Genomic DNA, 26879 nt, shown 5'->3' with positions numbered 1-26879 from the left:
AAACAAAAAACTATATACACATCAGAAGTATATGACAAATAATGTAAGTTAAATAAATGTGACAAAAATATATCGATATAAGAGGTTTCATTTTACCAAACCACCCCTGGAGTAACGTGGCATTCAAAGTTGCCACGACCACAAGGGGAAGATAAAATAAAAGTTTAACCACCAAAGAGTTGTCATCACCAGTTACTGCCAACATTGATTTTCCATAGTTACAATGTGATGTGCTTGAAAGAGACTTTGTGTCCAAAGGCTTTAATATTACAAAGCTCTTGGAAGATTAGAAGCCTTATTGATAATATATTATTTGTATCTTGAGTCGTCTCTGCTTTGCATTTAAAATAGATTTTTACATTTGGACAATGCTCATTGGACATACATTTGTATGTGTCATGTACAATAAAAAGTTAAATTCCATATACTTTTTATCCAAATTTCACACTACCAGTCCAGAGAATATACTTTAAAGTGGCTATCGTCTGTTCACCAAGAAGACACAGATGTTTCAAGAGGGAATATTGTTTTGATGGTGAAACTCTGAAGTCATTTTTTTTTCCATGTGGATTTAGACTCTAAACACAACAGTGATGCTAATGAGCTGATCCTTGTTATTCTCTTATGAGCCACCAACCCCTGTGAAACTCATCAACTTAATTGGTTCATTAATTATTTAAGGTGTTGGTGTTGATTTGGGCTCTGGGCGAGGATGAAGGACACAAGTTTGAGAATAAGTTTATTTTTTTTAATTGCAAAACTACAAATTTGTCTCATTGTCTGTGAGAATATGATGAAATTATTGGATGCAGATAAATGGCCTTGGTGGATGGATCCATACTTGTGTTATATATATATACAGTGCCTTGCATAAGTATTCACCCCCTTTGGACTTTTCTACATTTTGTCATGGTATAACCACAGATTAAAATTTATTTCATCGTGAGTTTATGTAATGGACCAACACACAATAGTGCATCATTTGGAAGTGGGGGGAAATATTACATGGATTTCACAATTATTTATAAATAAAAATCTGAAAAGTGTTGAGTGCATATGTATTCACCCCCTTTACTGTGAAACCCCTAACAAAGATCTGGTGCGACCAATTGCATTCACAAGTCACATTTGCAAGTCACATAATTAGTAAATAGGGTCCACCTGTCTGCAATTTAATCTCAGTATAAATACACCTGTTCTGTGACGGACTCAGAGTTTGTTGGAGATCATTACTGAACAAACAGCATCATGAAGACCAAGGAGCTCACCAAACAGGTCAGGGATAAAGTTGTGGAGAAATATGAAGCAGGGTTAGGTTATAAAAAAATATCCAGAGCTTTGAACATCTCTCTGAGCACCATAAAATCCATCATAAGAAAATGGAAAGAATATGGCACAACCGCAAACCTACCAAGAGGAGGCCGTCCACCCAACCCAGAGTCGGACAAGGAGAAAATTAATCAGAGAAGCAACCAGGAGGCCCATGGTTACTCTGGAGGAGTTGCAGAGATCCACAGCTGAGGTGGGAGAATCTGTCCACAGGACAACTATTAGTCGTCTACTCCACAAATCTGGCCTTTATGGAAGAGTGGCAAGAAGAAAGCCATTGTTGAAAGGTATCCATAAAAAATCCCGTTTGGAGTTTGCCAGAAGCCATGTGGGAGACACAGCAAACATGTGGAAGAAGGTGCTCTGGTCAGATGAGACCAAAATTGAACTTTTTGGCCTCAATGCAAAACGCTATGTGTGGCGAAAACCCAACACTGCCCATCACCCTGAGCACACCATCCCAACAGTGAAACATGGTGGTGGTAGCATCATGCTGTGGGGATGCTTCTCTTCAGCAGGTACAGGGAAACTGGTCAGAATAGAGGGAAAGATGGATGAAGCCAAATACAGGGAAATCCTTGAAGAAAATCTGATGCAGTCTGCAAAAGACTTGAGACTGGGGCGGAGGTTCATCTTCCAGCAGGACAATGACCCTAAACATACAGCCAGAGCTACAAAGGAATGGTTTGGATTAAAGAATGTTAATGTCTTAAAATGGCCCAGTCAAATCCCAGACCTCAATCCAATAGAGAATCTATGGCAAGACTTGAAGATTGCGGTTCACAGACGGTCTCAATCCAATCTGACTGAGCTTCATCTTTTTTGCCAAGAAGAATGGACAAACCTTTCCATCTCTAGATGTGCAAAGCTGGTAGAGACATACCCCAAAAGACTTGCAGCTGTAATTGCAGCGAAAGGGGCTTCTACCAAGTATTGACACAGGGGGGTGAATACTTATGCACCCAACAGATGTCAACTTTTTTGTTCTCATTATTGTTTGTGTCACAATAAAATTTATTTTGCACCTCCAAAGTACTATGCATGTTTTGTTGATCAAACGGGAAAAAGTTTATTTAAGTCTATTTGAATTCCAGTTAGTAACAGTACATAATGGGAAAAAGTCCAAGGGGGGTGAATACTTATGCAAGGCACTGTATATATATGATATCATATTTTTATTTGGAATGATTAAAAGTTATTTTTAATTCCCACAAACCACAAATGAGAGCATATAATCCTCTTTGACATATTATATAAAGAATTTATTATATACAGTGTACATCATCTTTATGTCATCATCATGAATGTATTAGCAGCATTTTAAAAGTAAAACAGTTGGTTAATGTGCAACAAATCAATCCTAGCTTTTCAGTTGCAGCTCAGTCGTTATTTTCTTGCTTGATCAATTGATTGTTTGTCTGGTAGGAAATAAAGATAAATACAATCAGTATTAACAAGATAACACGTCCTCATTGCTTATTTTATATACTGCTCAGTGCAAACCTTAAAACTATTTAAAATAAATGAGACTTACTGAAATGATCGCGGGTGAAAAGGAGCAAATTTTCGTATTAAGAAGATGGAGCTTTTTAATTTTTCCACAAAAATGAACTAAGCGTTTATCAATACAAGTGCAGCTAAAAATGTAATTTCTACTTGCTGGAAGTTTAAACTATAATAAAGCATGATAATCCATTGAACCTTCATGGGTTTTTGTATACAAATATATTATAATGTATTGTATTGTATCAAAATATATTGTGTTGTGGTATATTATGTTATATATCATTTTATTATATTATAACACATATTACACACGCGGACAAAATTGTTGGTTCCCTTCCATCAAAGAAAGAGAAACCCGCAATGGTCACTGAAATAACTTGAAACTGACACAGGAATAATAAATAAGAATTTACTGGAAATTATCTAATGAAAATCAGACATTGCTTTTGAATTGTGGTTCAACAGAATCAAAATGATTGTACCCTTAACTTGATACTTTGTTGCACAACCTTTTGAGGCAATCACTGCAATCAAGCAACTTGTGTAACTCTTAATGAGACTTCTCCACCTGTCAACAGGTATTTTGGCCCACACCTCATGAGCAAACTGCTCCAGCTGTCTCAGGTTGGAAGGTTGTCTTCTCCAGACTGCATGTTTCAGCTCCTTCCACAGATGTTCAATCAGATTTAGATCATGGCTCATAGAAGGCCACTTCAGAATAGTCCAATGATTTGCTCCTAATCATTCTTGGGTGTTTTTAGCTGTGTGTTCGGGTCATTATCCTGTTGGAGGACCCATGACCTGCGACTGAGACTAAGCTTTCTGACACTGGGCAGCACATTTAGCTCCACAATGCCTTGATAGTCTTGAGATTTCATTGTACCCTGCACAGATTCAAGACACCCGGTACCAGATGCAGCAAAGCAACCCCAGAACATAACCGAGCCTCCTCCATGTATTACAGTAGGTGCAGTGTTCTTTTCTTTGTATGCTTCATTTTTGCGTCTGTGAACATAGAGCTGATGTGACTTGCTAGAAAGCTCCAGTTTTGTCTCATCTGTCAAAAGGACATTCTCCCAGAAGCTTTGTGGCTTGTCAATATGGATTTTGGCAAATTCCAGTCTCGTTTTTTATAATTTGCTTTCAAAAGCGGTGTCCTCCTTGGTCGTCTCCCATGAAGTCCACTTTGGCTCAAACAGCGACGGATGGTGCGATCTGACACTGATGGACCTTGACCTTGGAGTTCACCTCTAATCTCTTTGGAAGTTGTTCTGGGCTCTTTGGTTACCATTCGTATTATCCGTCTCTTCATTTTGTCATCAATTTTCCTCAGGCGGCCAAGTCCAGGGAGGTTGGCTACAGTCCCGTGGACCTTAAACTTTTGAATAATATGTGCCACTGTAGTCAGATGAACATCACACTCCTTGGAGATGGTCTTATTGCATTTACCTTTAACATGCTGGTTGAAAATTTCCTTTCTAATCTCCTGACACAACTCTGCCCTTAGCTTTTTGTGGTCCATGTTCCTTGTGGTACACACCATGATACCAAACAGCACAGTGACTACTTTTCACCCTTTAAATAGGCAGACAGACTGATAACAAGTTTGAAGAGACCTGCGATGCTAATTAGAGGATACACCTTAGTATATCATGTCCCTACTGTCCAATTATTTTCAATCTTTTCTAGGGGTACCATCATTTTTGTTCAGGCTATTTTCATTAAATTGTTTTTTTAAATGATTCTATTGAGCCAAAATTCAAAAGAAATGTCTGATTTTGATTAGTTAATTTTCTGTTATTTCAGTGACCATTGTGGGTTTGTCTTTCTTTAACGGAAGGGTACCAACAATTTTGTCCACGTGTATATTATATTATATCATATTTGACGAGGAGGGGGCACCAGTTTTCAATGTTCACCATCAGGCGGAACCTTTGCTAACTCAGCCAGCACTTTATTGTGACGGACCAACATGGCCGCGGTCAGGAGGGGAGCCGCCTACTTCCTCAGGTGAGATGTTTATGTCAGACAGATCAAGTTAAACAAACTGAATCAACAATGAACTGTTAATATCACAGTGAAATATCTGCATCTCAAACGTCACGAGCTATTGTTGACTCTAACGTGGGAGAACGAGAAGGTTTAGTTTGATAACAGCGGGCGGACGACGGAGCTGACTTCTCACATCTGTTTTCATTCGCTTTACATCGACATTACTGTGTGCATTGTTGTTAGAGAATCGTACACAAGAGGATCAATAATAAATATATTACCCGTCTTTGTCCCTATATGACGATTAAGTGTTACCTTCGTGTTATATTCTAACTCACTCCGAGTCACAGGGCAACTTCCTGATTGAAGTCAGACACAAATACAATCCTGTAAATGAAGAGACAGCTGATGTAAAAAAACACAAATAGGGAAGAGAGTCACCACTGGATATTCTTTGAGGGAAGGAGGAATTATTTTACCATTTTTGTAAACACTGGGTATGTAGAGGGAACAGAACTGGAATGTTTGGGGGAGATATTTAAAAGTCCGTTGAATACACCATCTTGGGTTTTTAGACACTATAGCAGGCATCTTTGAATATTTTCTGACAGGTTACAGACTAATTCATAAATTGATCTATAGCAAATATTATTCAGCAGATAAATTCAAATGGATGTAACAGCTTTATAACTTGTTTAACTATCAACAAATGAAAATCAGCCACAAATTACATAATAGCCCTAATACCATTTTCTTACTGTATAATTAAAATGATGACTGTGTTCCTCATTAAACATTTAAGATAAGTTGTGTTTGATGCGTCTAAATGTTTATATTATATCAATACTTTATTTTGTCATAGTTCATTCTCCTTTGATGAAAAATGGAAACCTTTCAATTTCTCTCATTGTCCTTGATCCAAATCATACAACGAAATATGATGATGAATTCCTAATCCAATAAAATGTCTCTTCAGGAGCCCGGTGGGCTGTGTGCTGTACCTTTCAAACAGGTGAGTCTGTCACCGGCCAGAAACAGATGCATGTAAGAAAGACTACAGTCATATACAGAATTCAACTGACAGGACACATTTATCTTCTGTATTTTTTGCAGTGGTAGAGGTAATTACAAGCAAAATTTAGTACATCTTGAGGTATCATAGCCTATATTTTAGACTTCATTTATTTGACGGTTACTTGTTACTTTGCCGTGTAATATTTTCACATGAATGCGTCAGCAATAAAAATCCCTTAATGTAATATACATGTACATATAATACATAAAATACAACACTGACAAATGTGCACTTTTTAAAATGTTAAGTACATTTTCCTAAAAGTGTCTTTGTAATTTTACATAAATTAGGTAAAAGTGTATCTATTTTCCTCTGTATTGAACTGATACTTTAAGGACCAGAGTGATTCTTAAACCACTAGTCTGTCTTGACTTTTTTTGTGTTTCCCTCCGTGTCTGTGCTGCAGGTTGAACAGCTCTCTCATGACTCTCTGATCAGACGAGCAGCGTCTCTGGTAACAGACAGTTCAACCACTTTTCTCTCACAGGCCACCTTAGCTCTCATAGACGCCATCGATGAGTATTCAAAAGTAAGTCCTATGTATGTTAACATCTTTAGTTATATGTGTATATATAAACCAATATCTGTCAAATGGGAAATAAAAAATCAAATCAGAATTTATAAACTACAATTAAACTTTTGATGTGCTCCTCTGTCACAATAGTTGGTGTTTGATTAACATGTAAACTGTGCAAGTTCTCTCTATGTTTGTGAACAGGCTGTGCACAAACTCAATGCTCTGCAAAGAAAATACCTGACATCACTGGGAAAACATTTCTTTATTTTAAAATAATAATAATCAAGCCAGAGACGCAATTAAAAAACAAAAAAAATTCACAATATAACACCATGACAATTTGTTAATCCATACAAATCTGATCAGTTTTTCTTAAGCAAACCACAGAGAGCTAATCTTTTCAGGGCATTAAAAAACATTTCATCCCTGAGGCCATAAATGAGAGGAGACAGACATCTTGGAGCAAGAATAAAAGTAATGTAATTAAAGAACCTGACATTGATAAATAACATGAGATTGATTTGAAGCACAGCAGCTTCTATGAAAGGACACCACAGCTGGATGAGACACAGGAGCAGCTGCAAAGCGTGAAGCCCCACAGTTCTGAGTCCTCTCCATGTGGACTTTTTGTCCTCTCCTGATGCAGCTTTGGCCACTCTCATTATCTTCACATAGGAAAACACGATTGTGATGCACATAATCAGGAAGTAAAACTGATTAATGGCTGATGTGAGGTGACCCTGCCACGTGTGGATGATGAAGATTTCCAAAGTGCACGTTCTGCCCTGTGTGTAGGAGGCAGAGGAGGCGGATGCAAAGAAGATGGAGAGAAAAACGATGCAGGGCAGAGAGCTGAGGCTGTGGATGATGAGGATTCCGTGCAGAGTGCTGCGTGGGGAGCACAGCTCTGCGTGACGCAGCGGCAGGCAAATGGCCACGTAGCGCTCCAGGGTCATCGCCGTCAGAGTGACCGGTGTCACAAACATGTACAGAGACGAAATTATATATATAATAAGGCACAACCACATTTGTATCGTACAGCGAAATAAATTCATAATGGACAGGATGTCAGCCAGGAATAAAAATATACAGTCGGACATTAGTGTGACAGCAAATAAGACGTAGCGCATGGTGGAGTAGAAGACCTCCTTGGAGAAAAAGGTTGTAATTAGCAGAAGGTTAATGCAGAGAAAGAGGACGACAAAGACCTGAATCAACATGATCTCATCATTCATCCTGTACTCTGTGGTGATGTTAGCAGCCATTTTTGTCTCCGTCACAACCAAATGTAAAAAGCCTTCAGACACTGCCACACTTCATTCAGCTCTAAAACCTGATGCAGAACTCAAGAAGGGATGATCTCACTTTGAATCAACAGGTATCAAACACAATACACATTATTTTAGTACATCGTACATGGAGAAATAATTAGAAGGAGACATAAGATCACAAGACCCAGTTTACCAAACCATCCCTGGAGTGAAGGTGTTCAACTGAGCTCTGTGCAGCCTTCTGAGCAGGAGCTGTGTGTGAGGGCTTTATATCAGCAACTATAATTCACACACACCCAAAGTAGAACACCAACAGCAGATAATGAGCAGACCTTGGCCTAAAATCTCTCCCCCACAACACACTAAGGCAGCTGCTTTGAGGCAGGAACATTATGACCTCTGGTAACCACGACAATGGATTGCAAGTACGATATCTTCATCACGCGACATTCCAAGAGGATGAGGCACTGCCCCGTCTAGATGCAGCGGCCTCCATCTAGTTTTGACCAATCCAAGACGAACCCCAGTCACGCCCAATATATCAATATGTAACCTATGTGCGCACTCTGTTTAAGCGCCTCTTTTCCTGTGTAGCCTTCTGCATAGAACTAGAGACCCATGCATGTCCAATTGCTGGACACCGCGTTTTCCTGACCTGTGACCTCTGAATAAACTTGCTTAATTTCAACTTGAGAACGACGACTCCTCTCCTTCGATTTCCACACGCAACATCTGCTGGATTACTATTGTATCTGGTGTCTCAGGTTAACTAGATTGATATTTGTTCCTGTTTGGTCTTACCTTGAATTGTATGAGCTAGGACAGGGGTCTCAAACTCGCGGCCCGCGGGCCAATTGCGGCCCTCGGGACGTTATTTTGTGGCCCCCATCTTAATATGAAAGTTTAATGTTAGTTAGGGTGACCAGACGTCCTCTTTTTCCCGGACATGTCCTCTTTTCGTGACCTAAAAAATGCGTCCGGCAGGGATTCCAAAAACGTCCGGTATTTTGCCTCGTCGCAAAAAAAATATTAATAATTTTTTTTTTTTTTTTTTTTTTTTGCCTCGTCGCATATTTGTGTTTCTGGGTCTTTCACATGGCCTACTAGTTATTTCGGCCTTCCAAGTTCTGGAAATGGTACCACCCTTACGTTCCACCTTCTTGCGCGAGCTGACTGTAGAGAGAGTCTGTCATTGGGCGACCGATCTCAGGGTTGCCAGAGCCACGATAATTATCCTCCAAATACGACTATTTTGAGCCTTTGGAACGTTACTTTGCCATTTCCAATCTGGCAACATTGAGCACCTTGCCGCTTCCACTCCGTGCGCTGTTTACAACAGCACATTACATCTGCAGCCATGCCTAAACGTAAATGTAAGTTCACGGACGAACTAAAAAAAAAATACCCATGTTTTCGCCTCAGCCGTGATGCTTCGGAAGCTGAGTGCATGACATGCAGAGCAGGCACTTACGTGTCAGTGGCAAATAAAGGTGGCAGCGATTTGGAAGCTCACGTACACTCTGCAAAACACAAAACTGCAGCAAGAGGAGAGAGCTCGTCGAGTAAAATGACAGACTTTACTCGACACTTCTGTTACGGCTGCAGAGGTTACCCTCGCTTTTCACACAATAAAGCATCACAACAGCTACAGATCAATGGACTGCACATCTGCTTTGCTAAGAAAGGTTTCCCAGATTCGGTGACAGCTCAAAAAATCTCAAGTGCTCGCACCAAGACAGAAGCCATTGTTAATGCCGTGAAGCACAGAGAACCTGAAGGAGTACTGTGAGTTTGCTGATGTGGAGTACAGAACTCTCCTCTCTAACAGCAAGACACGGTGGCTTTCATTATTCCCAGGTATCGAGAGATTGCTGCAGATGTATCCAGCCTTGAAAGCCTTCTTTTTGTCTCAGGAAAAACCACCCATGCTGCTCAAAAAGTTTTTTGAAGATGAGTTCAGCGAGATTTACCTATGGCAAATGCATTCTCTCATGTGTATATTTCAGACGCACATTCAGGAGATGGAGAGGGAGAACAATTCAGTTGTGGAAGTTAAAAAAATTCTTGACAAGGTCCACACCATGCTTCATGAACGGAAGACAAACAACTTCATGCCTCTTAGAGTCAAGGGCATGCTGGCACAAAAGCAAAAGAATGGATTTGGTCAAAGGTGTGACCATTTCAGTGCTGAAGTACAGGGCCTGTACAGTGCGTGTCTTGGTTACTTAGAGAGATGGATGGCGCCCATGGAGGAGTTCTCCACTTTCATGTGGATGGATCTGAGTGAGATACCTGACTGGAATGATGTTGAGGGCTGTATCAGGCACCTAGCTGAAAAGGGGGTGGCAATTGATGATGCAAAGTGCTTCGATCAGGTCACCAATCTTAAGAGATTTATTGAGAGAAGTAACAGCGATGAAGAATTCAGTGAACTTCAAGCACACCAGAGGTGGACCAAATTCTTGGAAAAATCCAAAAGTGTAGATTTTTATTCAGAGCTGCTCAAGATTGCACAGTTTTTTTTGCAATACCTGCTCACAATGCAAATGTAGAGCGAATTTTTTCACTGATGCAAGCCCAATGGACCAAGGAGAGGAATCGGTTGTCTGTTGAATCACTGAAGGGGATTCTGTGCACCCAGTACAATTTCAAAAACATGACCTGCAAGGACTTTCATACCTATTTGATAGGCAATCGCCAACTCCTGGGTAAGATTCAGTCTTCAGAGAAATATGGCCAACCACATGAGGAGGACTGAAAAGTGTCTTAATTTTCTTATTTTAATATGTGGCCATATAAGTAATTTATTATTTGGAATATTGTATTTGTTATCATTATTGCTTTAATATATGAGGAGGACTGAAAAGTTTCTTAATTTTCTTATTTTAATATGTGGCCATATAAAGAATTTATTATTTAGAATGTTTTATTTGTTATCATTATTGACACATTTAAATGCCACAAAAAAGATTTGTTTTACATTTGCACTTTGCAATTTTGTTAAAGTTCAATAAATAGATGTTCATATAGTCATTTGTGTCATTTTTGTCATTTCATTTGTGACATTTGTATGCATTCACATGGTCATGGTGCGGCATGCTATACACTACACCTCCCCACGCATACCCCCCCCCCCCCCCCCCCCCCCCCCCCCCCCCCGCGACGAAGTGTCCTCTTTTTTACAAACTCAAATCTGGTCACCCTGTGTTAGTGCGGCCCTCGAGTTTTATATTGTAGCAACCCCGCTTAGTTAGCTTCTGTGTGGGACAATGTTCTGATGTTCTGGTTTCCTACTGTGTGCCTGTCCAGTGAATGCAGCATGCATGTGAGTGACATGGGGGGCGGGGTCGTGTGTGTGAGAGTGAGTGCGCGAGAGAGCCGGAAGAGAAAAGGGTGGCTTTGGATGTGCGGAGAGCAGGAGGGTGAAATTCATAGTTTTCCGCCCTCTTTCGCGCAGGTCATGATGTATCCAGTGTTTCATTTGTAAATCACAAGGTGCCGGAACGCGAAGCACATATGACAGCGCAGGTACGACGAGCACAGGTCCCGGAACGCACATAAAACGACGCTTAAGACAGTACACACATGCCACTTACAATGCAGTGGGACTTATTTAGGCTATACTGCAGTGACGGTATCAGTCTTTGTGTCAGTGATTAATAAAGTGGCATCTTGAGCAAAGGCGACTTCTGTGTCCAGCGGAGAAAACGAACGGAACACACACACACACACACACACACACACACACACACACACACACACACACACACACTTTACGCAGACAGATTATTCTAAACCACAGCAGTTTATAACACGTCATTGAGCTAATACCTACATTTTACAGTCTGGGCTGTTTTACATTATTATTTACACCTGATATGTGTGGATGAATTTTAATGATTTAAATTCCCTCATCCTCTGGTGGTGACATTTACGCACTGAGCCACAGACTGTACATGACTATGTGCATAATTATTTTGGTTCATCTTAGAAGTCTGCATTTGTTATTATTTTATGAATTTGTGATGCTGTTGTTAAGAAAGCTTTATATATAGTTTATTAGATTATCTAGTTATTGCGTGGCCACAAATTAGTAATTTATCCACCGAAAAAAATGTTATATTCATATTAATATAATTTATATATAATTTTTTTTCGATACGAGAGGTACCGGATCTGGCAGCAAGAAGTAGGCAAGATAAAGCATGTTCAGAAGAACCGTTCTTGTTCTTCAATATTCTATTCATGTTCAGAATAACCCATTGAAGTTAAATAACTGTTAATAAGGACATTTGAGAAGTTTGGATTTTTTTAGCAAAGTTTTTTTGTGGAATACCTGATGCGGCCCAGCCTCACCCAGATAATGCCTCCAGTGGCCCCCAGGTAATTTGAGTTTGAGACCCCTGAGCTAGGATTTTGTTTATATATGGTATGATATATAAACAAGTATATGATATATGGTAGTCCATATTATCTATATCACAAAAAGCCTAAACACAACTGCGATTCTACGATTAATGTGACAAGTGTGTTAAGCCAGCGGAGTTGTCCGGCTTACGGTGGCTGGTTAGAGCACTAACGGTCACATACGGTTATAATGCCCAGTCATGACGGCGCTAGCGTGCTAGCCACCATGCTAACTGCCGTGGTAACAGCGCAAAAACCCGCTGTCACGTCTTTAATTCCACAGCTATCATGACACTGTTTCTCAAATACCGTCAGGTTAGAAGCAAACCATTGGTAGTAGTGAGTATCAAGAGTCCCTGCTGACTGTGTGTGGAAGCTGGAGAGGAAGCTATCTGCCTCCGTGTAGCTTCAAGCCACATTAGCAACGCAGTTTGGAAACAAGACCGGGGAACCACTGCGCTAAGAAGCGATAACATAAGCATTTTGAGCCGCTGGGTGTCACTTTATTTCAGCTAAAACTGTCCTTTCTACGCATGTTCAGAGTCAATTACGATTCTCTAAGCTTGTGTTAAGCAAGTCCTCTTCCATGTCAAGCAGCTCCAGCTCCATCAACAGCCTTTTCTGATAGTTGCCATCGTTCACTGTGTGTGAGGAAAGCCGGGAGAAGGTAAATAAACAATCGTGGACTTCTTCTACATATAAAGACGTCATGAGGTAGGCTTCTCTAAGATCGTCTTAGACCCCAAAAAAAACGTTGCACCACGTACTGTTCTGGCGGTGAATTATTTCAGCACCCACAGCCTTCGGAGAACCATATGTTGTGCAATAGTAGTAGTAGATTTGACGTTGGCTAATTATTAATAATCATGAGAAATGATTATTAAAATAGAAATTATTTATTAAAAATAATTAAAAATTATAAAGCTAGTAATTAAGAATAGTAAAATAATTAATTAGAAATGATACAGTTATCAATTAATAATGGTTAAATAATTAATGAAAACAATAAAATGATCAATTAAGAATGAAACAATCTGTAATTAATGCTTATCGTTGCGGGGCACCACCCTGGTTACAGGGACCAACTAGTCAAACTATAGTTATCAGTCTCAAGTGATAAAAGTTAAATTAATAATCTCAATATTTAATATTAATGATTATATAATAAACAATGAAGGGTTTTAAGTTCGAGCACAGGCTATAGTAATCCAGCTGCATTCACATACACATGTACAAATAATCACAGAAATACAAATACTTTAATTACAAAAGTATTTATTCAAAAGGGGAAATAAAGTTAATGTTATTTCAATGATTCTTCATTTAACAAACTCCAATATTTCAAAGAAGGCAACAGCAGCAGCAGCACTTATCACAATGGTCACACATGTAATACTGAGTATCTACTGGTGTGTGTGTGTGTGGTCACACCCAGCAGGGGTTCCGTGTTCCTGCGGGGGCCTTGAAACATGCTGGGGTTTCTCGAAACTGCCAGGAAAAAGTACTCACAGGTGGATAAGAATGTTCCACAAGGCCTTAATTTACACAGGCCTTTGTTTAGATTTTCTTTGGATAACCTCTGACCTGTGTCTTGTGGTCATCCGCTGGGCTCTGGCCCAACACATAAATGAAAAAGGGTCCGTCGTTTGTCCATAATCAGCTGTTGGCAAATTAGGAGATTTTGTGACACTCACCTGATCACTGATTAAAGTGACAAGTTTCTCTTGTGTTGAACTCTGCTGAGTTTCTATTGCTGGGCCATCACCACTTGGTGCCTGATTGACTCATGAGCAGGGGTGTGGTCAGCACAGCGTCTCTGAAGACCCGGAGGATAAAGACAAAGGGGTCTTTCGTTGGAGTCTTCGGGGAGTATTAAGCCGATATTTTATTTTATTAATATGTTTATACTTTCCATGCACATTTCTACTCGTAAATAGTATAGGCCTTAAACTCGTTCACACCAATGCCGTAACCTTTCCTCTCTTATCTATCCCAGCCGTTCCACACTCACCCAACATCTTGTCACAGGGGACCTATTGAACTGCCAGTCAGCTACCCGCAAGACAGACCTCTTCTCTGGCTTTGCTACCCAGCACTTGACTTCCTTGCTCTCACTGAGACCTGGATCACATCGGACAACACATTCACCCCAGCTGCTATCTCCTCTGCCTTCTCTTTCAACCCACACACCCAGACCAACTGTCAGGCCCTCCACTTATCCTTCTGGGTGACTTTAACATCCAGACAGAGAAGTGATCTGACCTATTCTTTTTACTGTCTTCTTTTGCTCTCTCACTCAGTCCTCCCCCTCCTACTCACAAAGCCGGTAACCACCTTGACTATATTTTCACCAGAAACTGTTCAACAGCTCACCTCACCGTAACCACACTTCATGTCTCTGACCATTTCTTTATCTCTTACTCTCTCCCACTATCTCAAACTGACAAACCTACCACATTAACAGACTCTGTACCGCTCCGTCGCAACATTCGTTCCCTCTCTCCCGCCTCTCTAGCCTCCTCTGTTTTATCAGCCCCCCCCCGCCACATGGCCGAGCGTTTAGATTTCTCATCTGCTCTCTGTATCGCTCACGGCGGAGTTCCATCCCGATGCGCACACACACAGGTGAGCACACTCCCACCAGCGGACAGAGAGCTTCCGCGGCCCCCCCACCCAAAAAAAGCTGTAAACCTAGGGGAAACACTGACAGCGTTGGCGTGTGTATTAAATCTGTCCGCTCCGTGAGATCTACAGGCAGGTATGCAAGGTGAGCCTGATTCTCTCTCCAAAGAGGAAATAGGCTCTCAGATCATAAGTTTGAGAAGCTTCTCCTCACTTATTTCATTGGGCCTAATGTGGTAAAAAAAACACTGTTAAATGACTGAGACAGTTATTTTGTATTAAGTTAAGTATTAAAAGGGATTTTTGTACTACTGCTTTATTTGAAGGCCTGTTGCCCTGTTGATTACAAAAAATATGTTTATTGTGTTTGACTGTTCAGTACTGTTCATATTCATTACATTTAAAAAGCAGACATAAAAGTAACTTAAAAGTTACTTTCCCTAGTAACTAATTACTTTTGATGAACAGTAACTGGTGAAGTAACTCAATTACTTTTAAAAGAAGTAACTAGTAACTATAACTAAGTATTAATTTTCAGTAACTTGCCCAACACTGCTGGTCACAGGCCATTAGCTCTCATAGATGCCATCACAGAGTATTCAAAAGTAAGTCTACAGCCTTTTGGTCAACAGTTTTTTCCTTATTGAATTCCTATGTATGTTAACATGTTTTGTTATACGTGTTTATATATACTAATATATGTCAGTTTCTAAACTAAAAATAGTTCAGGGGTTGAAAGCAGAGCAGGTGAGGGACGAGTCGATACGTCACCCCCGAAAAACACAAATATTTATAACTATATAAAATTCCACACTTATTTAATTGATAGATAAGCAGTTTTGAGAGTTGTGGTTTGATTTCAGAATGAAGACCTCGGTGACTGTGGCTTTCACTCCCAATAAATGACAGGGGAAATTCAGAGAAAAGTCAGAATTTATCAACTACAGTTAAAATATAGTTAATGCTCTGCAAAGAAAATACCTGACTTCACTGGGAAAAATGACGAAAGATCTGGCAGGTGACCATTGGCCAGCGGGTAGAGGCTAGTTCATTTATGATGTTTATAGATAGCCACTCTGTAAATATCCCACCAGGCCTGTTTGACGTTTTTATAATTCTCTCTATGTCAGGTTAATGACAGACAGGATGAATGCAAGCTGACTTTAAAACAATGTTTGCAAATATTGTCATCAAAAATACAAGTAGTGGGATTGGATGTTAATCAATCAACATTTAAATTTTTTCTATCCAAGTTCATATTTCAATTACATTTTTTTATTATAAATATCAATATCAATCAAGCCAGAGATGCAATTAAATAACAAAACATGTCATAATATAACATCATGACAATTTGTTAATCGATACAAATCTGATCAGTGTTTCTTACGCAAACAACAGAGAGCTAATCTTTTCAGGGCATGAAAAAACATTTCATCCCTGAGGCCATAAATGAGAGGAGACAGACATCTTGGAGCAAGAATAAAAGTAATGTAATTAAAGAACCTGACATTGATAAATAACATGAGATTGATTTGAAGCACAGCAGCTTCTATGAAAGGACACCACAGCTGGATGAGACACAGGAGCAGCTGGAAAGCATGAAGCCCCACAGTTCTGAGTCCTCTCCATGTGGACTGTTTGTCCTCTGCTGATGCAGCTTTGGCCACTCTCATTATCTTCACATAGGAAAACACAATTGAGATGCACATGATCAGGAAGTAAAACTGATTAATGGCTGATCTGAGGTGACCCTGCCACATGTGGATGAGGAAGACTTCCACAGTGCAAAGTCTGCCCTGGGTGTAGGAAGCAGAGGAGGCAGATGCAAAGAAGATGGAGAGAACAACGATGCAGGGCAGAGAGCTGAGGCTGTGGATGATGAGGATGCCGTGCAGAGTGCTGCGTGGGGAGCACAGCTCTGCGTGACGCAGCGGCAGGCAAATGGCCACGTAGCGCTCCAGGGTCATCGCCGTCAGAGTGACCGGTGTCACAAAAGTGTACAGAGACGAAACCATATATATAATAAGGCACAACCACATTTGTATCGTAAAGCGATAGTAACTCAAAATGAGCAGGATGTCAGCCAGGAATAAAAAAAGACAGTCAGACATTAGTGAGACAGCAAATAAGACGTAGCGCATGGTGGTGTAGAAGACCTCCTTGGAGAAAAAGGTCGTAATTTGCAGAAGGTTAATGCAGAGAAAGAGGACGATGAAGACCTGAATCAACATGACCTTATTATTCATCCTGTACTCTGTAGTGATGTTAGCAGCCATTTTTCTGGCTGTCACAACCTAATGTAAAAAGCTTTCAGACACTGCCACACTTCATTCAGCTCTAAAACCTGATGCAGAACTCAACAAGGGATGATCTCTATTTGAATCCACAGGTATCAAACACAATACACATTATTTTAGTACATCGTGCATGGACAAATAATTAGAAGGAGACATAAGAGCACAAGACCCAGTTTACCAAAACCATCCCTGGAGTGAAGGTGTTAAGCTGAGCTCTGTGCAGCCTTCTGAGCAGGAACTGTGTGTGAGGGCTTTATATCAGCAACTATAACACAACGTCACATGAACGTTAAATCACAACAGAGTCACGAGCGACAACATTCGCCAACAACACACCTCATAGGCGACAGTAGCTATAGTTACTCACTTTGTCCGTTGGAGGGATTCACACTCAAAACATAATTGAAACTTCATGTGTTTCAACTATTTACATGTGTCTTTATTAAATAAGTTGAATCTAAATGTTCACATTTAAGATAATACTTATTTGATCCTACAACAGGAGCGCTGCAACATCTCTTCCATCAAACATTGAATTCTTGTTGGTGCTGGTCATTGGTTGGAACCCGGTGTAACAGGCCATAGTATACCCCCAGTCTGGACTATACCTGGGGTTAAAGGGGCCTAGGCTAGATTATACCCTGGGTATATTATGGCCTTGGCCAATTCGTACCCCTCAGGCCAGATTATACCCCCATGATATACGTAGTGTTGAGTCATATACACAAGAATTACTTAATTTTCAACATTTTATTAGGGGTTCAGCTTTGTCGGGTTAGTTAAGTGAGAAAGCTAACAAAACTCTAAAACATAGACTTTTATACTTCAACCAGAAAAACCGAAAAAATATTAGTTTTCCACAAAGATCAAAGATGACTATGTCCTCAAACTTCAACTTCTAAGACTAGCAGGTCCTTGCTACAATATTAATGTTCAAAGTTACACACTTCTTAGTAGTTACTAGCTAATTTACTGTAGCATAAATTACAGGGTTGTGCGCTCTCAGGTGCCTCTTGAGATTTGTTGAGTTCTTCCAACATATTTTTAAGCCTAACGGTTTCTCTCCTGTTATTGCAGTGCGATGTGTTTTATTTTCTGTCAAGTTATAATAAAAGCGTGTCCAGATATCTGTTATTTTCTTGCAGTACCAGAGTCCATAGTGCTTGAACTTCAGCCATCATCTAACGTTTGTTAGGACATCTCTTGCATGTCTGGGCATCTCAGGGAGTGGAGGAGGGATACAGAACCGGGCAACATTCAACCAATGATATTAAGAATGTACTGCACTAGGTGCATGCAAGTTTGGAAAAAAACTAAACAAAAAAATGAATTAAATTAATCGGTCCTTTCGACCCACACTCAACCCATACCCATCATTGCGCCAGCAAGTTCTGAAAACGCCCTACCTCTTTCGATATTTGGAAAATGTTCCCCTTATGTTAAATATATTTTTTAATGTCAAAATATTGGTTCGAGAAATAGAAGGGGCGCAAAAAGTCTACCCAGGTTTAATCTGGGCAGGGGTTAATTTGGCCTGTTACACATGGAATGAAAATTGAGGTGATTGATATAATAATTATTTGTAGAATCAAAACAAACAACCTCTTTGTTACATTGTTACTTTTATCATGTTCTCATTTGATACATTATTATACATGTAGGTTATATCCTCTAATTTATAGCCACTCTGAGTGTTGGCAAATGCACCGATCTAATGTCCTCTTGTTTTCACAGATTTAACACTGCACGGACACTTTCATTATCTTGGCGTAGGACAACACAATGGTGATGCTCATGAACAGGAAGTAAAGCTGACCGATGGCAGACCTGACATGACCCTGCCACGTGTGAAAAGATGAACAGCCCCTCAGAGGAAACCCTGTGTTGTTTGTAGAAGCTCAGAGATACTGATGTTGACGGTGAGAGAATAAAGCAGTGCACAGAGCTGAGGCCTTGAATGAGGAGGAGGATGTGATGGTGATGAAGAGTAATACGTGTGACCAGAATGTACACAGATGACAACATGTAGAAAATTATACACAACCAGATTTGTGAATAGCAAAATGTTGAGGGAGGAAAAGTGCGATGAAAACCTGAACTAAAATGAGTCTGTAATTAATGCCTCGTTTTTAGGCGTAAATGTCTTATTCGTAACCACAAAAAAAAAAATTGTTTTGTGACACCTGCCTTATAAATTCAATAAAAAGGACTCCAAAGCTAGTAGTAGAACTTACAAGGATCAAAACAAAAAAACTATATACACATCAGAAGTATATGAGAAATAATGTAAGTTATATAAATGCGATAAAAATATATCGATATAAGAGGTTTCATTTTACCAAACCATCCCTGGAGTAACATGGCATTCAAAGTTGCCACGACCACAAGGGGAAGATAAAATAAAAGTTTAACCACCAAAGAGTTGTCATCACCAGTTACTGCCAACATTGATTTTCCATAGTTACAATGTGATGTGCTTGAAAGAGACTTTGTGTCCAAAGTAGTTGGGCTTTAATATTACAAAGCTCTTGGAAGATTAGAAGCCTTATTGATAACATATTCTTTGTATCTTGAGTCGTCTCTGCTTTGCATTTAAAATAGATTTTTACATTTGGACAATGTTCATTGGACATACATTTGTATGTGTCATGTACAATAAAAAGTTATATTCCATATACTTTTTATCCGAATTTCACACTACCAGTCCAGAGAATATACTTTAAAGTGGCTCTCGTCTGTTCACCAAGAAGACACAGATGTTTCAAGAGGGAATATTGTTTTGATGGTGAAACTCTGAAGTCATTTTTTTTTCCATGTGGATTTAGACTCTAAACACAACAGTGATGCTAATGAGCTGATCCTTGTTATTCTCTTATGAGCCACCAAAACCCCTGTGTAACTCATCAACTTAATTGGTTCATTAATTATTTAAGGTGTTGGTGTTTATTTGGGCTCTGGGCGAGGATGAATGACACAAGTTTGAGATAAGTTTATTTTTCTTTATTGCAAAACTACAAATTTGTCTCATTGTCTGTGAGAATATGATGAAATTATTGGATGCAAATGAATGGCCTTGGTCGATGGATCCATATTTGTCTTATATATATATATATATATATATATAACATAATATTTTTATTTGGAATGTCTAAAAGTTATTTTTATCTCCCACAAACCACAAATGAGAGCATATATTCCTCTTTGACAACTTATATAAATAATTTATTATATACAGTGTACATCATCTTTATGTCATCATCATGAATGTATGATCAGCATTTTAAAAGTAAAACAGTTGGTTAAGGTGCAACAAATCAATCCTAGCTTTTCAGTTGCAGCTCAGTGGTTATTTTCTTGCTTGATCAATTGATTGTTTGTCTGGTAGGAAATAAAGATAAATGTAATCATTATTACCAAGATAACACGTCCTCATTGCTTATTTTATTTACTGCACAGTGCAAACCTTAAAACTATTTAAAATAAATGAGACTTATTGAAATGATCGCGATGAAAAGGAGCAAATTTTTGTATATCAAGAGGATGGAGCTTTTTTATTTTTCCACAAAAATGAACTTAACATTTATCAAACCAAGTGCAACTAAGAATTAAATTTCTACATGCTGTAAGTTTAAACTGTAACAAAGCATTATAATCCATTATCGTTTTTTGTATGAAATTATTTTATAATTGTAGTGTATTAAATGTATTATAGTGTATCAAAATATATTCTGTTGTGGTGTATTATGTTATATTACATTATAATATATTATACTATATTCTATTACACACGTGGACAAAATTGTTGGTACCCTACCGTTAAAGTAAGAGAAACCCACAATGGTCACTGAAATAACTTGAAACTGACAGAGTAATAATAAATAAGGATTTACTGGAAATTAACTAATGAAAATCAGAAATTGCTTTTGAATTGTGGTTAAACAGAATCAAAATTGATTGTACCCTTAACTTAACATTTTGTTGCACACCCTTTTGAAGCAATCACTGCAGTCAAGCAATTTCTGCAACTCTTAATGAGACTTCTCCACCTGTCAACAGGTATTTTTGCCCACACCTCATGAGCAAACTGCTCCAGCTGTCTCAGGTTGGAAGGGTGTCTTCTCCAGACTGCATGTTTCAGCTCCGTCCACAGATGTTCAATCAGATTTAGATCAGGGCTCATAGAAGGCCACTTCAGAATAGTCCAATGTTTTGCTCCTAGTCATTCTTGGGTGTTTTTAGCTGTGTGTTCGGGTAATTATCCTGTTGGAGGACCCATGACCTGCGACTGAGACCAAGTTTCTGAAACTGGGATGTGTTAGGATTTCAATATTTTACTTATAGTCTCTGTCTGACTCAACTCTAAATGAATAAAGATAGAAGCAGTTTGAGCCAGATAAGGCCTTCTATACAAATGATTAATAAATAACCTTTTCCTTCCTAGTGTGTAATCCTGAAATTAGAATGTGTCTGCGTCACAGTTCTGTTTCGTTGTTTTCGTTAAATTGTTTTGAATGTCTGTACAAACAGAATATTGTTTTGATATAGCGAGAACACAATAATCTTTTCTCCAATTGTCAACACCATTGGCCCTCATGCCATCAGCTGTGTCAAGGCCTTGGGAGTGGCTCCTTGTCACTTCCTTATACCAATACCAAGAGGATGGCCTACGCCTGCGCACTTTCGAGGAGGAAGAACCAAGACCTACTGTTATAAAATAGACAGGCACCGGCTGTTTGATGCGTTCTGATGGGTCTCGTGTTCTGATGCGACTTGTTGGATGCCCATTGCTTTGCTGATTGTTGCCTTTCATTACTTTCTAAAAAAGTACTTGATTGAACAAACCGAGTTTGGCTCATCTTCTCATATTTAGGATAAACCAACACGCCTGACAGCAGCACATTTAGCTCCAGAATGCCTTGATAGTCTTGTGATTTCATTGTACCCTGCACAGATTCAAGACACCCGGTGCCAGATGCAGCAAAGCAGCCCCAGAACATAACCGAGCCTCCTCCATGTATTACAGTAGGTGCAGTGTTCTTTTCTTTGTATGCTTAATTTTTGCGTCTGTGAAAATAGAGCTGATGTGACTTGCTAGAAAGCTCCAGTTTTGTCTCATCTGTCCAAAGGACATTCTCCCAGAAGCTTTGTGGCTTGTCAATATGGATTTTGGCAAATTCCAGTCTCGTTTTTTATAATTTGCTTTCAACAGCGGTGTCCTCCTTGGTCGTCTTCCATGAAGTCCACTTTGGCTCAAACAGCGACGGATGGTGCGATCTGACACTGATGGACCTTGACCTTGGAGTTCACCTCTAATCTCTTTGGAAGTTGTTCTGTGCTCTTTGGTTACCATTCGTATTATCCGTCTCTTCATTTTGTCATCAATTTTCCTCAGGCGGCCAAGTCCAGGGAGATTGGCTACAGTCCCGTGGACCTTAAACTTTTGAATAATATGTGCCACTGTAGTCAGATGAACATCACACTCCTTGGAGATGGTCTTATTGCATTTACCTTTAACATGCTTGCAGATAATTTCCTTTCTAATCTCCTGAGACAACTCTGTCCTTTGCTTTCTGTGGTCCATGTTCCTTGTGGTACAAAGCATGATACCAAACAGCACAGTGACTACTTTTCACCCTTTAAATAGACTTATTACAAGTTTGAAGAGACCTGCGATGCTAATTAGAGGACACACTTTAGTTTAACATGTCCCTACTGTCAAATTATTTTCAATCTTTTCTAGGGGTATCATCATTTTTGTCCAGGCCATTTTCATTAGTTGTTTTTTTAAATGATTTTATTGAGCCAAAATTCAAAAGAAATGTCTGATTTTGATTAGTTAATTTTCAGTAAATTTTTATTTATTATTACTTTTGTGAGTTTTAAGTTATTTAAGTGACCATTGTGGGTTTTTCTTTCTTTAACGGAAGGGTACCAACAATTGTGTCCACTTGTGTATATTATATTATATCATATTTGACCAGGAGGGGGCACCAGTTTTTCAGTGTTCACCATCAGGCGGAACCTTTGCTCATTCAGCGAGCACTTTATTGTGACGGACCAACATGGCCGCGGTCAGGAGGGGAGCCGCCTACTTCCTCAGGTGAGATGTTTATGTCAGACAGATCAAGTTAAACAAACTGAATCAACAATGAACTGTTAATATCACAGTGAAATATCTGCATCTCAAACGTCACGAGCTATTGTTGACTCTAACGCGGGAGAACGAGAAGGTTTAGTTTGATAACAGCGCGCGGACGACGGAGCTGACTTCTCACATCTGTTTTCATTCGCTTTACATCGACATTACTGTGTGCATTGTTGTTAGAGAATCATACACAAGTGGAACAATAATAAATATATAATACATCTTTGTCCCTATATGACGACTAAGTGTTACTTTCGTGTTATATTCTAACTCCCTCCGAGTCACATGGCAACTTCCTGATTGAAGTCAGACACAAATACAATCCTGTAAATGAAGAGACAGCTGATGTAAACAAACACAAATAGGGAAGTGAGTCACCACTGGATATTCTTTGAGGGAAGGAGGAATTATTTTACCATTTTTGTAAATACTGGGTATGTATAGGGAATAGAACTGAAATGTTTGGGGGAGAGCTATACTTCCATAACGATAACTTGGTATTTGCAGGTTTAAGCTTCTCTCATTGATCATTTGGTGAATTATTTTTTAACTCTTTGTATAAAAGTCCGTTTAATACACCATCTTGGGTTATTAGACACTATAGCAGGCATCTTTCAATATTTTCTGACATATTACAGACTAATTCATACATTGATATATGGAAAACAGTATTCAGCAGATAAATTAAAATGGATGTTACAGCTCTATAACTTTTTTAACTATCAACAAATGGAAATCAGCCACAAATTTTATTACAGCCCTTATACCATTTTCTTACTGTATAATTAAAAATATGACTGCGTTCCTCATTAAACATTTAACATGTGATTCGTCTAAATGCATATATTATAGCATTACTTTATTTTGTCATAGTTCATTCTCCTTTAATGACAAATGGAGACCTTTCAATTTCCCTCATTGTCCTTGATCCAAATCATACAATGAAATTTGGTGATGAATTCCTAATCCAATAAAATGATAATGAATTTCCAATGCTAAGTTAGTAGAAAAAGACTGTGCTGATTTAGAAAAATTTGTTTCTCTTCAGGAGTTCTGCTCGGGTCCTGTTCAACTGTAAAAATACCACAGTGCATAAACCAAGGAAATGGACAAATGTTCTTTACACAAGTTTGGCGTCTTTGGCCGTCGGCGGTGGGCTGTGTGCTGTACCTTTCAAACAGGTGAGACTGTCACCGGCCAGAAACAGAAGTATGTAAGAATGACTACAGTCATATACAGAATTAAACTGACAGGACACATTTATCTTCTGTATTTTTTATAGTGGTGAAAAGTAAGTACATGCAAAACTTTAGTACATCTTGAGGTATCATAGCCTATATTTTAGACTTCATTTATTTAACTGTTACTTGTTACTTTGCCGTGTAATATTTTCACATGAATGCGTCATCAATAAAAATCCCTTAATGTAATATACATGTACATATAATACATAAAATACAACTCTGACAAATGTGCACTTTTTAAAATGTTAAGTACATTTTCCTAAAAGTGTCTTTGTAATTTTACCTAAATTAGGTGAAAGTGTATCTATTTTCCTCTGAATTGAACTCATACTTTAAGGACCAGAGTGATTCTTGAAACACTAGTTTGTCCTGACATATTTTTGTGTTTCCCTCCGTGTCTGTGCTGCAGGTTGAACAGCTCTCTCATGACTCTCTGATCAGACGAGCAGCATCTCTGGTTACAGACAGTTCAACCACTTTTCTCTCACAGGCCACCTTAGCTCTCATAGACGCCATCGATGAGTATTCAAAAGTAAGTCTTTTGGTTAACAGTTTTTTCCTTATTGAATTCCTATGTATGGTAACATCTTTTGTTATATGTGTATATATAAATTAATATCTGTCAGTTTGTAAACTTAAAATAGTTCAGGGGTTGAAAGCAGAGCAGGTGAGGGTCGAGTCTATACGTCACCCCCAAAACACCAATATTTATAACTATATATAATTCCACACTTATTTAATTGATAGATAAGCAGTTTTGAGAATTGTGGTTTGATTTCAGAATGAAGATCTCTGTGATTGGCTTTTACTCCTAATACATGACAGGGGAAATTAAAAGAAAAATCTGAATTTTTCAACTACAGTTAAAGAAATGTCCATTTCCGGAAAACTTCTTACGTGCTCATCTGTAACCATAGTTGGTGTTTGATTTAAATGTAAATGTGCACGTTCTCCATTTGTTTGTGAACAGGCTGTGCACATACTCAATGCTCTGCAAAGAAAATACCTGACATCACTGGGAAAACTGACTAAAGACGAGGAGGATTCAATCTGGCAGGTGATCATTGGCCAGCGGGCAGAGGTTAGTTTGTTTCTGTTGCTCTCTCCGTTGAAAAGTTTTTCTAAACATGTCTGTTTTTCAGGTAATTTATAGATAACCAATCTGTAAATATCACACCAGGCCTGTTTGACATTTTATATTTCTCTCTGTAATGTCAGGTTAATGACAGACAGGATGAATGCAAGCGTTTCGAGTCAACTTGGGTCAGCGCGGTCAAGATGTGTGAGATGGCCGCGGAGGCAGCATACACATCAGGTGTGTAGAAGATCAATTGTGTGTGTTGTAACTCAAGGATGTTATGTGTTAGGATTTGCAGTGCAGAGACCGGTTTTCTCAGGGCTCTTGTAAAACAGTATAAGTGTTAAGTTTTGAATAATCCTCTCCAAGCTTTGTACTTTGTGGTTTTTGCCCGTCTTATTCATCAGCTGTCAGTCTTACACTTTGGACAGTGTATGGATCATTTGCTGCCACTCAGCGGAACTTTGAGAGAAGCACAATGGAGATGATGGACAGCAGCGCCTCACTAATGCCCGAACTCGAGGTGGTGTAATCTCAACCCTTGAACTTTGTGTTTACTTCTTTGTGTTTCCAGGAGCCGACCATGCGTCCATCACGATGAATTCAAACCTTGAGGTGGCCCTGTCGCAGGTGGAGAAGGCACAGAAGCTGTCCGCGGATGCAGATAAGAAGTTGGCCGAGACCAAAGTAATGGAGATTCAAAGGATGGCACAGCAGCCTGCCTCCGTACAGAATAATGATGAGGAGGAGATGCCTGAAGCTTATCTGAGAGAAGACTAAAACAAACATACAGATGTATCAGAAAACAGAGAGTAAAACTAACATGTTATCATTCCTACACTATCTTCTTCCATTGTGGGTCTATATTTCTGATTTAAAATGTCTCATTCATCATACAATGAGCTCAAAGTGATTGATTCACACAAAATGATCACAGACATCTCACCAATCATCGGGTTGGTTCATTGAAGACTACTATCAACTGCTGGTGCGGTTTTCTGTTTTCTCTCTTCTGTTTATTGTGTTGGGATTTGACCTGCAGTGGATTTTTTGTTGATATGTTGTCGGACTTAATTGTAATAAAGACAAGAAACAGTATAAAGAATATAAAACTGGCGTGGCTCAGATTCTGTATTGTGGTACTATTGTTTAATTTTGTGATGCTGCCGATTCAAAAGCTTAAAGAAATATTTAACAAGTACAAAGAATTGAAGTTAAAACAAGGTTTCCACCTCATGTTGTTGCCAGAGGATGGCAGTGGTAAATATTTTGTTTGCCTACGTGACCGAAGCTATTTACAAACACCCTGAAACCAAGACGCACCACACAATTGGCAAAATAACACTTTTATTCAATGTGAAGTTTTGTTGGTGCAGTTGAATTTCCCTCTGAC

The 26879-nt window shown here is 39.1% G+C and overlaps 3 protein-coding genes across 3 annotated transcripts; 1 reads left to right on the top strand and 2 right to left on the bottom strand.

The window, feature by feature from the left end:
* Positions 1-6781: 6781 nt before the first annotated feature.
* Positions 6782-7654, bottom strand: LOC128440468 (odorant receptor 131-2-like). Its single transcript, XM_053423195.1, has one exon. The coding sequence runs from the start codon at positions 7652-7654 to the stop codon at positions 6782-6784; it is 873 nt and encodes a 290-aa protein (XP_053279170.1).
* Positions 7655-16095: 8441 nt separating this feature from the next.
* On the bottom strand, positions 16096-22159 carry LOC128440467 (odorant receptor 131-2-like). The gene is made up of 2 exons (XM_053423194.1): positions 22149-22159; positions 16096-16969 (listed from the first exon to the last, which is right to left on the bottom strand). Coding segments are annotated over exons 1-2 (876 nt in total). The 5' UTR covers positions 22151-22159.
* An 882-nt stretch (positions 22160-23041) lies between these two features.
* Positions 23042-26598, top strand: LOC128440000 (diablo IAP-binding mitochondrial protein). The gene is made up of 6 exons (XM_053422557.1): positions 23042-23119; positions 24213-24345; positions 24818-24940; positions 25379-25489; positions 25627-25723; positions 26061-26598. The coding sequence occupies exons 1-6, from the start codon at positions 23082-23084 to the stop codon at positions 26264-26266; spliced, it is 708 nt and encodes a 235-aa protein (XP_053278532.1). The 5' UTR covers positions 23042-23081; the 3' UTR covers positions 26267-26598.
* The last annotated feature ends 281 nt before the right edge of the window (positions 26599-26879 follow it).

This window comes from Pleuronectes platessa, chromosome 5, assembly GCF_947347685.1.
Source record: "Pleuronectes platessa chromosome 5, fPlePla1.1, whole genome shotgun sequence".
Lineage (NCBI taxonomy): Eukaryota > Metazoa > Chordata > Actinopteri > Pleuronectiformes > Pleuronectidae > Pleuronectes > Pleuronectes platessa.
This window is presented reverse-complemented; position numbering and strand designations above follow the sequence as displayed.

Excerpts from the sequence above, each read along its gene's own strand:
- LOC128440468 (XM_053423195.1), bottom strand. The coding sequence starts at position 7,654 with ATGAATGATGAGATCATGTTGATTCAGGTCTTTGTCGTCCTCTTTCTC.
- LOC128440000 (XM_053422557.1), top strand. The coding sequence starts at position 23,082 with ATGGCCGCGGTCAGGAGGGGAGCCGCCTACTTCCTCAG. Across the intron at positions 24,346-24,817 it reads GTGCTGTACCTTTCAAACAG|GTTGAACAGCTCTCTCATGA; the intron begins GTGAGACTGTCA and ends TCTGTGCTGCAG. Across the intron at positions 25,724-26,060 it reads GGAGGCAGCATACACATCAG|GAGCCGACCATGCGTCCATC; the intron begins GTGTGTAGAAGA and ends TTGTGTTTCCAG.